Source organism: Hordeum vulgare, chromosome 1H (assembly GCF_904849725.1).
Source record: "Hordeum vulgare subsp. vulgare chromosome 1H, MorexV3_pseudomolecules_assembly, whole genome shotgun sequence".
NCBI classification, from domain to species: domain Eukaryota; kingdom Viridiplantae; phylum Streptophyta; class Magnoliopsida; order Poales; family Poaceae; genus Hordeum; species Hordeum vulgare.
The window spans coordinates 49,634,703-49,651,238 of record NC_058518.1 but is presented as its reverse complement, the minus strand read 5'-3'; the positions used below and the strand labels follow the sequence as shown (position 1 = coordinate 49,651,238).

The 16,536-nt window shown below is 42.7% G+C and overlaps 1 protein-coding gene across 1 annotated transcript; it reads right to left on the bottom strand.

Annotated features, from left to right (window-relative positions):
- Positions 1 to 699: 699 nt before the first annotated feature.
- On the bottom strand, positions 700 to 6,322 carry LOC123417085. Its single transcript, XM_045106882.1, has 6 exons — positions 5,000 to 6,322; positions 4,354 to 4,445; positions 3,705 to 3,779; positions 3,349 to 3,410; positions 1,844 to 1,913; positions 700 to 1,739 (listed from the first exon to the last, which is right to left on the bottom strand). Exons 1-6 carry the CDS (start codon positions 6,204 to 6,206, stop codon positions 1,026 to 1,028), a joined length of 2,220 nt encoding a protein of 739 aa, XP_044962817.1. The 5' UTR covers positions 6,207 to 6,322; the 3' UTR covers positions 700 to 1,025.
- Between the last annotated feature and the right edge of the window lie 10,214 nt (positions 6,323 to 16,536).

The window sequence follows — 16,536 nt, the reverse complement described above, 5'->3', positions numbered from 1 at the left end:
GCTGGCAATACCTGTTCTGGTACTTCCCCAAGTTCAAATGTGCAAATTCAAATTGCAGGTCCCTATGCCTACATTGATGCAGCCTACAATCCGAAGATGGCAATGGATGAAGCTGGCCTTGGGATCATCATACAAGCCTCGCCACAAAAAGGTCCATTCGGTTTTGCAGGCTGAAGCATTGGGGGATTGGTTGTTGCAATAGCTGCAGTAAAAGCATTGAATTTTTTATCTCATGATCGAAGGACCTTAAAAGAAGTAGCAGAAGCAAAATACATCTCATAGAGCGGTCTGGACATTGGAGAATCAGACCTGTCCATCTGAATTCTTCAACTCCACTTCTGATCTCACTTCTTGCAAGATCAAGCACATCCCTAGGATTACTAATATCATAGCCCATTCTCTTACTAAAAAAGTTCTTTTCTTATGCAGCAAAAGCTTCAAGATGCAATGCCAAGAGGGCACTGGAAAGTTGATTGATGCACACTGTTTGGGATGCAAATGAATAAATTATAAACACTCTGTGAAAAGTGAAACATCACTTCTTTTACTGTGATATATACTCAGTTTATGCTCATTGAAAACAGAAACTCTAAAAAAAATGCATCTTAATATTTGTCACAGCAAGCATGCTGACTGCTTTCATCGATCAAATATAAAGACATTCACACATACAACACGAAGTCACGATGGAGAAAAATGTACTAGGACAGCTTAATCAGATAGATTAATAAGAGGATTGAGAAATCACCACCTCAGGAAAAGGAGTATCGCCATGAAATAACAGCACACCACTGTCTCTAAAACAGAGTTCAGTGATAAACAACAGCAAGAATGTCTTGTTGCGATGTAAACAAGGTAAATCCTATGGCTACTTGAACTGCGAAGGGGCATCAAAACCCTGACGCCTGCTATTACCGCAGACAATGGGTTATGCTCTCCCTGCATACACCTAGGTGATCCAAGAGGTAACAAGTACGTACACGACAGGAGAAATGAGTACAAAGCAGGCTTCATATGGTAACATGTTAGTACTTGTCGGTAGCTCCCAGGCCCCGTGATTTTGGCCGTCTCACCGCGGTCAAGGGGTTGACAATGCCCTGGCCATCCTTCCCCAGGCCAGAACCTGGAACAAACCCCATCTTCACCATCATTTTGGATCCAAAACCCTTTGTATGCCTCTCAAAAGTGCCACAGTCGTACATCTCCGGTGGCCGTGTGTTGCGCCTCGGTTCTGACCTGCTTCTACCCAGTTCTCGCCTTGGGTTAGCCGGTGGCTCTGACCTTGATTTGGCTGCCTCCAATTCGCTGTCAAATTCTACACCCAACCCAAGAGATTTGGGACGCTGAATTGCTTGGACAGGCTGCAATATGCCCTGGCCATCTTTGCCAAGGCCAGTGCCCTCGATGAATCCCATCTTCGCCATCATCTTGGAACCAAAACCCTTGGTGTGCGTCTCAAAGGTACCCAGCTTGGAGTCGCTTCCAACAACCTTCTCAGATGACACGTCACCAGCAGTAGAGCCAACTGCCACTGCCTCGGTAACAGTTTCCACCATAGTGCCAGAAGACACAAAAGATACAGGACGCTCCGCAAATGTGACTTGTTTCTTTGGAACTTTCTTCCCACAAGAATCGCTATGCCTCGCCAATTTCCCTGGAGCTGAAAGGCCCTTCGCTCTTGCTGGACCTTTGGAGCTGTTCCAATTGACACTATAGTCCTCAGGCTCAGTTCCCAAAAGCTGGAATCAGTGAACAAGCCATAATTAGCAAAGAGATAGCTGAGAAACAAGAGAAATACCACACAGAATATAGTCCCAACATTGCAAACATGGAGACTACCTACCTTATCAAGTCGAACTTGACCATCTGCAGATGGCATGGAAGACTGTCCAGTTAATGTCACCATAACAAACCTGTAAGGCAGGATTACTTGGTACCGAATAACAATAATATTCCAACAACATTTGACACAAATCCTATATAACTAGCTCTAGCAGGTTTACTGTAGCATCACCCCTACAGCCTAGTATATATAAGAAGCAAGCACCCCATATGTAAAATGCAAGCTTGTAGCAATTGAGATATCTAATAAAGCTTCTCACTAGTGGTAGCTCTTTGTGTGTGTGTGAAGCACAGTTCTTTAGAGTCCTGGGCAGCAGCTAGAGAGCTAGATATTCTAACACTATATATTGCAACCAATTCCCGCAGCAACACCAGGGTAGGTACATACGATGCATTTTCTATTCAATGGTATCAAAGGTAAAATGATGGAGAGATGGAGTAATGTTTTTTACTTATACTCGACTTAACCACTGGAGTAAGTTTTAAACATAATGCACTACCACATGTAATACTAATTTTACCTGGTAATGGTGTAGTGACAAAAGGAAGCAGCATTGACTGATCTTAACCATTTAACATTATATTTCCATGCTTATCTAATTGCATTTCCGCAATTGATATATACACCAAGGAAATCAACAAAGTGACTAAACATGAAAAGTGCAGAATAAAAAAAAGAGGTGCATTGCAACACACGCTTGTGAATGGGAGGTGCAATATCCTGCAGCAAACTGTCCCATAAGCATGACGGTAAGATAACCGCGTTATGGTAGTTGCTATATTCACGGACATATCGCTTACGCATTTGTCTTATCAGACAGTATTCACACTGAGCACAATTAGCGTGCAAGTCAGTGGCATATGCCTCGTATCAATGCCCATGCAATACAGAACAGTGGTTGGTGAGCCACTAATTCCTTTATCATTGTCCACAATAGGAATTATGGATAATTGCAGGAGAGGTAATGCACCTCTCTACCTCAAGATTATAACATAATAAATACTCCCTCCGTCCCAAAATAAGTGTCTTAAGCTTAATACAACTTTGTACTAGTTCTAGTACAAAATTGAGACAGTTATTTTGGGACAGAGGGAGTATGAAGCTACACCAGTAATTTCTGTCAAAGTTGCACAGGCATTGGACATTGGAAAGTAAAAGACGATAAAACAATTATTCCATGCCCACTTGACGGCATGGTGACAATGAATGATGCAATATCTTTGGCACTCCAACCAGACACGAACACACATAAATGGTATTTGCAATTTGGTGTTTTTTTTACTGTGCTGCAACAGAACCATATCCCAAGGATATTAGTTTACTTAACGATATTCAGCATCCAAGAGATGATACATGTACTATTATGAAAGTGGGCATGCAACTTTCAGCGCATAACTTGCAAGTATGAGCCAGATGCACCATAATTGAAGATGACATTAAGTGCTATTACTTGTGATAATTTACTTGATGGAAAGCATAAAGCTCATATTCCACTTTAGCATTACCTTTTATTGCCTGAACCTTGACACCCACTTTTCAATTGATATATAGATGCGAGGCGTTGTACCTATACAAACATTAAGGAAGAATGTAATAAGTAATTCATATGGGCACAAAAGAATGATAAATTGATTAATTTATGTAGCACCAGTGTGTTAGTGTTTGATCTAATTTTCCCCTAATTGCTTGATAATGTAAGTTGATTACAGTCTACCAAGCAATGGCATAACAGTTTGTTGCCAATGTGGATACAAAAACAGCACTTCTGTAGAGACCACACACATAAGTCGATTCGAGATATAATTTAATAATGTCATAATTTGCTTCAAGAATCAACCCAGCAACTGAATGGCACCCATACCTGAGAACAGTCCCGAGAGTGCATTGGCTGAAAGCACAACATATCAAGTTGATTGACAACCATCTTCCTCAGTTTCTGCATATTGAAAAGAGAACCAGACCACTCATCAATTAAAAGCTTTTACAAAGGTACTGTAGAAATAATATATGGTATCATCCAAGAAAGCTTAGCAGTAGTAATCCAGTTTCAGGAAACAAGATAGCTCAAAGTTAATATGGGCAGGTTGAAAACATTAGAAGAGCTGCATAATGACATAACAGAGCAAAAGTGAAACATACAGCCTTCATCAGCATCTGCATTACTTTTATTAGGTATATTCTAAACAAATGATTAGATGAAATTACACAAATGCACAAATGTACACAAGCGCACACAAAAATGAAAATGATTTGATAGAAATAGTAACAATCACACCCCTTTCCTGCATTTTACCACAGACGTTTTAAGTTTCAACAAGAGACATTTTTTTCTCCTATTCTGCAACTTGACATAGAGCAGCATTTGCTCATATAACCGATCTTGAACTGGGTGGCAATCACAAACTATAACACTAACACATTCCAGTTATGATGCTTTAGAAACAATCAAACAGATAAATCTTACAAAGATCTTCAGAATAAACCAAGTTCCATAAAAAAATATGACTCACAGTATTGATTTGCTCTAAATCAACTCCTCTACTTAGCATCCGTTGACGGCGTTTCTTTGCAATGTGTTCCTTCTTCTGCTTCTTTTTTTCACCTAAATCACATAACCCAAATGTTATGACTTCGTAAAAACAATCCAGAAAAAAAAATCCAAACACACGAGGAGACAGACACACATACATATACATATAGTAATAAAAAGATGAATAAACAAGGCTTTAGAGTGACCGTTGACTCAAAGCATAGGCGGGTTTCCCGATACGTAACCTATGTTTTACGGTTTATATGAGCATAATACCATTTTTTTACTACTAGGAGCTAGAGGAGTATGTAATAAAAATTCAAAAGCTAGCTTCCATATACAAAACAGATCTAGATTCAACGTTTGGTTCTTCCACAGTGAAATCTAGTCCTCTCCTCTTCTATATTGAAATAGAGAGCTTAAAACTATATAATTAACAATAAAATGAGATTTGTAAGGTCAAAATTTCCAATCCCCTGAGTACTGATTCTCACTTGCAGACAGACTCTAAATGCATGGCACGCAGAGTTACTTTTCTTTTTGCACGTTAACCATGAAATTCAACCTAACAGTCTTACTTCACACTATGGGGAAAAAAAATAGCAACAACAGGGAAGGCTTTATACCTGGGACCCTCTGATATTTCTTGCTCTTCCCAGCCGCATCGGGCCAGGACCTGGAGAGCTGAGATGATGATGAAGCCTTCGCCCCCTTCCCTGACCGATTTGCCATCCTTACATCCTTCACCATCATCACATCCTCCATCCCAGTCACTTGTATACTAGCCAGGCCCCTGTCACAATCCCTGCCACTGGTGCTCTTTCCCTTCCGCCTTTCAGCCGAGTTGGGCCTCTTCATCCCATACTGCTCAGATGCACGCATTAGCGCATAGCCCTCAAGCTTTTCCTTGCCCTTCTTTAGGAACCCATCCTCATCGTCGTCAGTATCCATCTCATCATCATCTGAATCAACCAATTTCATGCCATTCAACCACCTACTGCTCAATAGCTCCTCGCTGCCACCAATCCCCTCCATGTAATCGGCGACAATCTCATCATCAACCGACGAGTCCCCAATGCTGAGACCCTCTTCCGAGTCTGACCCAGAACCGTCCTCATCAGACTCCGGATCGCCCTTATCATCGTCACTATCTTCCTCATCGCTATAAACATCGGCATTATGATCTCTCACCTCAAAATCGGAATCTGATTCCTCGTCAGAGTCGCCCATCCCCTCCGATTCCGGTGATGAGGTATCCTCGCTGTAGATCCTGACTCCCCCGATGGAGATATAGCCTCCATTCTGCCTCCCTTTGCCTTTAGCCTGCCTCGGCGTCACGAAGGAGACCTCCTCCAATTCCTCAGCCTCAACGTCCATCTCTTCTTCTTTGATGGGATCATGGAATCCCAATCCGAGATGCGGCGCGCTCTCACCGGCCTCCTCCTCCTCCTCGTCGCCGTGGAATCCAAGCCCGATCCCTCCGACCACTTCGTACGAGTACATCGACGCGGATGCGGCCGGATCGGCGCAGGAGGCGGTGTCTATGGCCACCTCCAGCGCCTGCGTCGCCCCGCCGGCGGAGGCGGGGCAGGGGCGAAGGGCAGCGGTGTAGCTGAAGGGTACGGCGTTGGCGGGCTCCGCCGCGGCGCCGCGGCGGGCGCCGCGGCCGCGCCCCCGCCCGCCCGAGGAGGACGGGCCGAAGGCGGCGGCGACGGAGGTGGGGGAGACGAAGGAAGGGAGCTCCGGGAGCGAGCGCCGGCGCCCGGCCCCGGCGCTGTGACGGGGCCCGCCGGCGGTGGGGTTGCGCTTGTAGCGGCGCTTGCCGCCGGCCATGTCGGCTAGGGTTACGGGGTGCTTTGGGATTCGTGTGGTGCCCTGCGTTCGCCGCCGAGGGAGCCCCTACGCGTGGGTCAGATATACCTGGGATTTGCGGTGCAGGTTTCGTAGCGGCCACGGGATTCCCACTCCGCGAGGTTGTTTAAGCACACCCGGTATTTTAGGAATATAATGATTTTTCGGGGTTCCTAATAAGGACTCCCTGAATAATTATCTACTTTGGTTTTTGTAGCAAATAATTTATTTTGGAAAAAGATAACGTCCGTGTTTGTAAACCCCACACACATGGATCTAGGTTCGTTTGTGGTTTGCATTAATCTTCATATATTTTTTGTGTCACGTAGGAAGGGGCTGGTGTGTGGGCGTCACTTGTCATGTCTTCTCAGTGTTACATGGCAGCTGAGAGCACGCTTAACTTGAGAGTTCTGTTTGAATGGGCTCCCGGAAAAGAAGGAATTTCTTATTGATATGAGTAGTCTATCATCCCTAATAAGTCAGCCTATCACATACACCACCACTCAGAGGAACCGACGTCCTCGTCGGGCCACGGGAGCGTTCCCTCTTGGCACAAACGTCTGTGCATTCAGTCCAGTACATGTGTCATGCCGTGTGCCACGACGGGTCACAAACGTCATGAATAACATGACCGCGCACCTATCCGCAAACATCCGTGTAACCGCGAGGGTCGGCTCTGATACCAAACTTGTAACGCCCCGGACACACCCGTCGGCGATCGTTACTCCTGGCGGGATCTAGACTGACCTCACATATCAATACTAGTCTTTTCTGCGCATTTTGTCCTCACTTATGTGCACCCGAGATGAACTTCCCGGTCGGTCACCCATCCTAGAAATACTCCAAGCCGACACGCTTAACTTGGGAGTTCTGTTTGAATGGGCTCCCGAAAAAGAAGGAATTCCTTATTGATATGAGTAGTCTATCATCCCTAATAAGCCAGGCTATCACATACCATGAGGTGGCAGGCCGGATATGCAGGTCGTGAGGCATGAGGCCGGACGTGTGTGCGTTAGCTGTTTTGTCCACATGCACGCGTGTGGGCTGTTTCCCTTACACATCATACGAAACGTGTGGGTAACACCCCTTAACACCCACACGTGTGGACGCTATTAAGACCCTTTATTTTTAGTTATATGACCCATCCTGAGCACGAATTTTCGATCAAACACGACACTTGCGTTAAAGGGTTCGGTCAACAATCGACCCACCACGAAACAAGGTCAGATCTTAAAAGCGACCATGACATGGGTTATTTGAGCTGACCTGTTGTGTTGGGCCAACTTTTTTAGTTCACGTGTCATGTCGATTTGCAAAACCAAGTCTTTCGATTTACACAGGTCGTGTCGTGCCAAATTTTTTATACCTTTGCGTAAAAAAATAATCTAAGGACTAATGACATTAACCAAATTAATAATGTCATATGTCATCATACTACAAACGCAGGTACACTTCTATCATGATCGTTGGTTTTGTTTCTGGTTTTTTAGGATATACAACAAAACTGGTATCGGCTAAAGTGCACATGTGAATCAAGCTTATTGAAACCTACGAAACGTGAATGTCGATGGACCTACTAGGTCATTTGTCCAGAGGTTGATATTTCATCCACCTCGGTACAAGTTACGATTTGTGACAAATGTTTTGTCGACATCCTAAACATGGAGGCATGCGTCTTTTAAAATGAACTAGAGCAATCAATTCGTCTTCTCCACATCGCTCCTTTACGGCTGAAGAACAAAGCTATCATGATGTTCCACTCCATTATTTTTGAAGGATTCACTATGCAGAATACGCATGAGAGGCATGGACACTTTTTGTACCACATGTTTGTATTATCATGAGCCCCTACGCGTGTGGCGTGGGGGTCGGTTAGGTTGTGGCTCGAGCTTTGCAGGGATCGAAGGAAAACTTGGGTGACGCGTCGAGGTAAGATATGCTTGTGGGCTTGCGATGTATGTTTCGTAGAGGCCACGACGGTTTCGATGTCGCCACGACAGCCTCTACAATGATTTTTTTCCTGGTTGGTTGCTAATAAGGATTCTGAATAATAATTTATTTCTGGTTATATGTTTGTTGACACTTGTGGCATATTCTCTGGTTTGTTAGCGTTTGTGGAATAATGATCGGTTTGATTTATTTTCTGGCTTGTGGCGTATTTTTGGTTTCTAGGTCGAGTCAATGCTTATTGCAATCTCTACACTGAATCTAATTGTTGCATAATTAAAATGTTGTCATGGTTATATCTTTGTTCAAAGTCTTATCTCTGTCCTGCCATACACATATATTTGGTGGGAGTCAAATAAATATCACTATTTATACTAAACTTAGTGCTTGTGTTATATGTCTTTTTTAACCTATAACCAGAATTATTTTTTATAGTAAAATTAGACATATTTATCAATAAAATATGCCTTAAATTATACTTAAATTAATTCAACTTAAATATGACTAAATAAGACAAAAAATCATTTCTTCTTGGATTATTTTGTGAACTTTGTTTTAATATAGCATATTGTATGTGTTGTCATCAAATATATTAATGAATATTTTTTAGTGTGTGGTATACAGATAAAAACCTTGATAGTGATCTTTATGATAATCTATATGTAAATAGATGAATCTGGAGTACACAAGATGTTTATGAGTAACTTGGTACCTAATAATTGGCACACTGATTCATTCATTTTTGGCAACATATTACGGTGGGGTGTATAATATGTTGATGATATGTATTAGCATAAGGGCCAGTGCATTTCAATGGGAAATAAAAACTATGTGTTGACCATTTATGACAACTGGATAATTCCTCGTGTGTTGTTGCGGGTTACCATGAGGGTTTGAGTTGATTCGACTAGTACAATCTAGAGGACATGTTGATCCGCATTATATGGTCCCACATTAATAAGGATTTAGCACAAACATCTTGTTTGTTCCAATGTAACATCGTCAAACAAGACCAATAAACTCCATCTGGTTATTGAGTCACTAGTACATTGCAAGAAGAAACAAAATAAGGTAATATAAATGGCACCAAAAGGTTTATTATCAAATGCAATGTAGGTTGGATTAAGAGCATGTGAGCAACCATAGGACACCATGTCGAAATGTACAATACAAATTTTTCTTCTTATATTTTGATAGCTTGAAGGGAAAACCTCAAGTATGTTCTAACATTCACCTTCAAATTATGCAAATGAGATGATTCTGATTTGAAGGTAGGCTAACTATGGACGACAAAACATAATAAATAAAAGTTCAAAATTACTTCACAAATGCACAAATATAAAGGATGAGTGATTAAGAACAATCTTTTTTACAGGAAAGTGAACATGAGATCGACGCTATGTAAAGTAAATTAACAAAATATGAAGGATAATGACGAATTCGTGCCTTTGTGACCCTTCAAACATGTAGTGTTTTTCCCAAGTGTAAGAGATAATAGAATGTTTTTTGTTTCTCCAAATAAAATATAGTGTACTTTTTCCAAGGATAATACGATGTAGGTATGAACTAAACTTACGTTGAACTATGCAAAAAAACTTATTGCATGACTACACATGAACGGTTAGATTCCACATGAAGGTTAACACAATGTCATTTACTTAGAACATTGCATGTGTGACTAAAAATTAAGAACATAATCTGCAAGATGTAAAATAGAGGAAACAATTTCATGTGTAGTTCTTGTATATATAATATAACGAGTATAAGATCTGAAAGGAAGCAAATGTGTCACTTGAGCTGTTAACAACATACTATAAGTAATTAATTTGAGGGCATTTAAAGTGATATTTGTACAGTTATCAAAGGGAAAGATAGTCTCTCGGGTCACTCAAGAAAATGCAATGTTTTTTCCGGTAATGAAGAAAATGCAATAGCTGGCGCACAATTATGTGAATCATCAGTTCTGATTGCCAAATAATTATGGAATCACATAGAACTAAGTTGTTACAGACGATTCAATCAATATCAAGCCTGCTCCAAATTTGCCAATCGAGATCAAAGATAATCTAAGTGAGTTCCTATCCAACTCTAGATCAAAGAGTGTGCGGATCTACAATAGCAGTAGCAACATAATCATAATGGTATGATCAGTGCATAGATCAAATTATCATAGTAATTATGATAGTACATATGTGAACTTGGGGCGAGCGTGCAATGAAAAGGATAAGGGAAATCATACGTATTTTATATTGAGAATAGTTAGAACAAAGCATGGGGGAGTCATCGACGGTAACATATATACCAAGTCCATGCAGCAACGACAAGAGATACTCGTTGATACGTCTCCAACGTATCAATAATTTATGAAGTATTCATGCCATATTCACCTATGTTTGCAATAATTTTATATGGTTTTGATGCACTTTATATGATTTATTTAGAACTAACCCGGACTGACGTTGTTTTCAGCAGAATTACCGTGAAGTTGTTTTTTGTGCAGAAAATGAAAGTTCTCGGAATCTCTCGAAACTTTTTTGTGATTTTTTGTGGAGGAAATAAGCCACATTGCAGCGAAGAACCACCGGAGGGGATGTAACAGCCCAAATGCTTTCCCTTGCCACCTTGTAATATATCCCATGTGTGAACCTTCAACGAATGCCATCATGTGTTTTGAGTAATAATATTTTGCTTCATATCATTTTGCATCATGGCATTACATCATTTCATAATTTGCATCATGCTTTGTTTGAAGTGATATGTTGAATGGTGTGATTGTGGTGAGTGTGTGCTTGCAACCAAGTGCTAGTATGTGCAGCCCTCCCCGCAAATTCTTTAGACTATGCCCCATATCTCTCTTTTATTCAAATCCTATGAATGCAGTGACTTTACTTCTCCTAATCAATTTAATAAAATGTTGCACTTCCACCTAATATTCTGTTAAAAGTTTAAAAATAGGCTCTTAGCCATGTTCTACTATGTTCCATTTTGATTCTTTGCAAAAACATATTACTATAGAAATTAAATGTGAATTAATTTGTTTGCTCCAAAAATGCCCAAACCATTTTTTTATTAATTAGAGCTTATTTTTGTGAGTGCAAGACTATTTATAGTTCTCTCAAAGTCTTTTCAATCTGCCCTGGGTTTTTTATTTGGTTTTGTTGCTATTTTTAAAAAAACTTTTTCGGAGAGAGAGGGAGAGGTCTTAGCCCACCTCGGCCTCCTTCCTCCCCTGGCCCAGCAGTAGCTGGCCAGCCGCAACCCACCGAGCCCCCCCTCCCCCGCGCGTCTTCGTTGTCCCCTGTATGAAAGAGCATCGACCGGTGTTACGTCGTCGTCCTTGCCAATTTGACGTCTGACGGGAGCCCGAGCCGCCTATAAGACGCGTCTCCGGTGCCCTAGGACCATCCCTCAATCCATTCCCTCCTTCCCCTCGCCTCGCCGCCACCGATAAGTCCTCGCTAAGCGCTCGCTATCGCCATGCTCCCACTGCTCGAGCCGAGCTTCTACTCGAGCATGGGGTGACCTCATCGGCCTTTATCCGTCGTTCTGGTGAAGCAGGAAGGCCCCCTACCTCACCCTCTTCTTCCCCGACGACCAAGGGAGTGCCAGGCCCCAGATCGGTGTGGCACTGAGCCACTTCTTCATTTGTTGCTCAGACCCGAAATCTCGTCGCTTTTGTTGACTCCTCGTCGTCGCGTCATCGTGCCCTGCTCCGCATCTCCATGTCCTAGGAGGTATGACCCATCCTGCCATTCCCCTTGCTCGTTTCATTGTTAGCATCTCGTGCGCATAGATCCAGTGGTGTCATCGACGTGCTCCCGCAACTCGTAAAGCGAGTCCCTTTTGTAGTCCATGGTGTTGTGGTTGCTTGCGTAGTTGCCCGACTCCCTTGCCTCCGCGTGCCCGCGGTTGAGTACCTCGTTCCGCACGCGCCGTGCTCCCTGCCTAGCCTCACCCCGCCTTGCACGCATCGCCCCGTGAAGCCGCGCCATGGCAGTAGGTCGTAAGCTTGTGCGTGCCTCGCCTAGGCCACGAGCGCACGAGCCCATCGTGCGCGCGCACCCCCCCTTTGGATCCCACACACCCACCGATGAAGGTTTGCCCAGGTGGTCGCCATTGTTTCCGTCGGCATCGTCATCCTCTTCTTTGTCCCAAGTAAGAAGGATACCAGTGTCCGGGGTTTGTATATTTGGAGGCATGCCCCCCTTTGGTTAGTAACCATGCCGTAGCCTAGCTGGTCCGCGCCCTCGCCTCTGACCGAGAGGTCTCAGATTCGAATCCACGTCGCCCCCTTCTTCTTCCAATTTCTCCCAAGCTGACAATGGGCCTAGGGCCCACATGTCATCCCTTATGGGGCCCCTGGTGACTATACCAAGTGGCCCATTTTTTATATTTTTTGTTTTTTGTTTATTTTGTCTTTGTTTCTGTTTATTTCGTTAGGGTAAATTTCCACTTATGGCCTTGTCCATTTGTGTCTATTGCCAAATAGGGCAAGTCCAATTCTGGACATTTCCTATTCACTACATACCATTTTTGGCAGCTGCCATTTTGGGTAGGTTTTAACTTATAGGTTTGAGAGTGATTTTGTGCATCTGTTTTGTGGCATCTTTTTCTACAGTAACCTATACTTGTGATATATGAATTTGGGGTACAAAAATCTAGTGAATCCATTGGTGGCATTAGTTTTATCATTTGGACAAGTTTGTGAAAATGTTATTTTGTGATAAGATGGCTTTTGTCTTTTTCACATGATTTAATTCTTGCATCATATGACAAACTTGTCAACATGAAAGTTGTTCTTTGATATGTGTTCTAGCCCCGGGATTTTTTGCATGCCATGATAAACCATGTTTAGGTGTAAAAATCTTGTTGTCAACATGCTAAGATGATATTGTTGTTTTCACATGCTCAAATATTTCTAAGTGTTGAATCTGTTATTAAGTTGCCGTGTTGTCTTGATGATTCGGATGAATCTATTGTTCCTTTGTGGTTGGTCTTGTAACATGAATTTTAGAGCATGTTACCCTCTGTTGAAAGTGCTAGTTATCGACTAGAGGGGGGATGAATAGGAAATTTTTATTGAAGGCTTTGAAACAGTGAATGTATTCGAAGTGTGCAGAGGTGATACAAGATCGGGTTGGGATAACAATCAAGTTACGAAGAAATGCATGGAATACAACGAAGACATATAGGCATGTTAAGCATGGTCATCATACACACGAAGATGAATCAGAGTTAAACTCACGATGTATGAAGATAAACAATAGTTATGAATGTCTTCAAGGTATGTCTTCAGAAACATAGATCAAGAAATGGCTTCACAATACAGTAAGTTAGTGAGGGAAGGATAGAACTAGTAGCTTGACGAAGACACAATATTTTTTGGACTAGTTCCAGCTACTGTGACAACTGTACGTCTGGTTGGGGAGGCTGAGATTGAACTCAGAAGACATCGTCTTCACCTTGTTCCCCTTGAGCCGAAGTCCCTCGGACAGCGCCCAATCACTCTGGTAAGTCTTCAGGGGGGGCTTCCGAAACCCGTACAAACTTGGTCACACGACAATCGACAATGACTCTTGGATGCTCTAGACCCAGACCCTAACCGTCCGGAAGATCACAGTCTTCAAGTGTAATAAGTCTTGAGTTCTCTTAGAACAGAACGACTTCAGTGATGCTCAAACACACTAGCTCTAGGTGTTTAGGTTTATCCTTGTAGGATGTTTATCTCTCTCTCTCTCTATATATATATATATATGTGTGTGTGTGTGTGTGTGTGTGTGTGTGTGTGTGTCTTCGAGGTGGGTTGCTTCAAAATGACAACAATCGTATTTCTCTCTGAGCGACCACCTTCTCATGGTGGAAGGGGTGGGCTATTTATAGCCAGCGGGCAACCCGACCTGATATGACCAGTATGACCCCGGGTCAATGGCCAACCGACATGTGTCACAACGGTCGGATTTCAAACACACACGACAACTTTACTTGTGCTACAAGTAAACCAAACTCAACCAACTCTCGAAGAGATTTCCTCTCATTGTCTTCACTCGAAGACATAGGTTTGGGTTGAGCATCATGTCAGCGTCTGACTTCGATTATATCGACCCCACTTAAAAGTTAAGGTGGTTCCTATGAATCAGGAAAGAAGAAATGAAACTACCCAAAAGACTCCGTCTTCGCGTTTCATTATCTTCAAGCGAATGTCTTCACGTACCACCAATGGCTTCGGCCATCATCAATGTATTCAAACAATTTTGGGGGTCATCTTTGATGGTTAAACCGAAACTCCAGGGACTTCTATATGTGTTTTCCTATGAACTCTCACAAACACATTAGTCCCCCAACCACGTTTGTCTTCAATACTCCAAAACCAAACAAGGGTGGCACTAGATACACTTAGAATCTCCCCCTTTTTGGTGATTGATAACAAGCTGGTTGAAGTTCAATAGGAATAAAATGTGTGAAGATAAAGACTTGGTGATTAAGACTTCAATATATAGAGAGCCCCCCGTGAAGATGTGCTTATAAGATTTTTCTTGGAATGCAAAATCACATGGTAGGTTTTACTTTGTGGAGATCTCCCCTATATCTTGAGTCTAATCATTATGCATTTGTGTGATGTTTCAAAGATAATGAAATGCATAATGGCAAATGGGCATATGCAATATGACTTTGGGCAAATAAAATGAAACTTGAATAGGTGCCAAAAGAAGATAAGCATAAAGTGTGTAGACGTCCATCAGGACTTAAGTTTTACAACCCAAATAGCAAATGTTCAGAACAAGAGTTGTAAACTTAACAAAAGTAGCAACACCCAACCTATATAAGACCCGTTTGAAGACTATCAGCCAATGCTTACCCCCCTTTGTCGTCGGATGACCAAAAAGGGACGAAGAAATTTAGCACTACGCATCCCCAACATGTGTTGAGGTCGATGGTGCAAAAGGGTCATGACGTGTTGGTGGAGCTGAGCTTGGTGCAGTGTCGCCTTGGTGAGCGGATGGAGGCACAGAAGTGGCATCATCAGCTTCATCTGCAAGTATGACTTAAGGAGCGGGGGCCGAAGAGGAGAAGTCATAGTCTTCGAGAGAGGGGGTTTGACACCATTTCTTCGCATGAGGAGGAGGAGCACCAAATCTGTAGCGTTGATTAAAACCATCCTCTCGAAGAACATCCTCAAAAGCCAGCTTTGTCAATGTCTTCCATACACGACGACCAATCTCATGCACCACAAAGGCGTTCTTGGTGGTGAGGTTGCGAATGTGATTGGCATCTCAGATGAGTGCATGCATTTGCCTTCAGGTCCACTCATGGCGCTTATGCTGCTTCTGAATGATGGAGACAATAAGTTCTTTGTCAGTTAAAGCACACTCTTTGCAAGGTAGATTCTATTGGGGTAGAATAGTGGCTTCAGTAGCAGTGGTTTCAGTGTCAGTAGCACTTTGTCGTGGTTGACGAATAGCACCAATGAGCCTTGCTCTCGCTGGGTCAGATGGAATCAAAATTCCTTCAATGTTAGTGGTGCCACTGGTGCCTTGCACAATCGGGTTCTTGCTCTTGGAGGGATACAAATCTGCAGGCACAACTTCAATATGTGGAAGATAAATGCCATGGTTGCGAGCAGAGGGAAGAAACCTAGTGCTGGTTCTGCACTTGATGAGGCGCATAATCCATGGAGCATATATCTTTGGTTCGAACAGATTGCGAAGGAATAAATCTTGAAGATCAAACATGATGCCATAGACTGTTGTAGACCAATGTCTTCAGAGCACCTTCAAGTTTGCGTGAGGAGTTGTGCCCTTTGATAGTCCATATGGTGTGCTTGAGAATGTGGTAGATAGTCCTTGGCGGATACTGAAGATCGTCAACAAAGAAAGATGTGGGAAAATATGCATCTCGAGCCAATGGCTTCATGAGTGTAAGCATATCAGTCATGTTGGGCTCTGGTGTTTGAAAGATGCTTTGTTTGGCTGCAACATAGGCTTCAGAAGATGAGTGTGAGATGTCTTCAGAGCTAGCAAGTGGAGTCAGTGGAAATAATTCCATCATAGAGGCAATGACGTGCTCATCACGAATCATGAAGTCAAACTTCCATGTATTCAGATATTTGCCATAGTCGGAGATGTGAAGGGCTGCATAGAACTGGAGAATGAGCTCCTCATTCTAGTCTTCATGGTTAGTAACGAATGGCAACAATCAAACATCTCTAAGACAATATAGTGCCTGGTCAAAACAGGGAAGACCCTTCATGGCTTCAAAGCTGAGGTGCTTGTGGGGGAAGATCCTTTTTTTGTCCATACAACACACACGTATAGTATTGACGTTGTGGTGCACTCCAAAATCTGCCACAGCGTATCTTTGGACGATT

Coding starts and splice junctions, on each gene's coding strand:
- LOC123417085 (XM_045106882.1), bottom strand. CDS start 6,206: ATGGCCGGCGGCAAGCGCCGCTACAAGCGCAACCCCACCGCCGGCGGG. Junction 3,780..4,353: donor ATTTAGAGCAAATCAATACT/GTGAGTCATATT, acceptor TTCAATATGCAG/AAACTGAGGAAGATGGTTGT. Junction 1,914..3,348: donor CAAGGTTCAGGCAATAAAAG/GTAATGCTAAAG, acceptor CCTGCCTTACAG/GTTTGTTATGGTGACATTAA.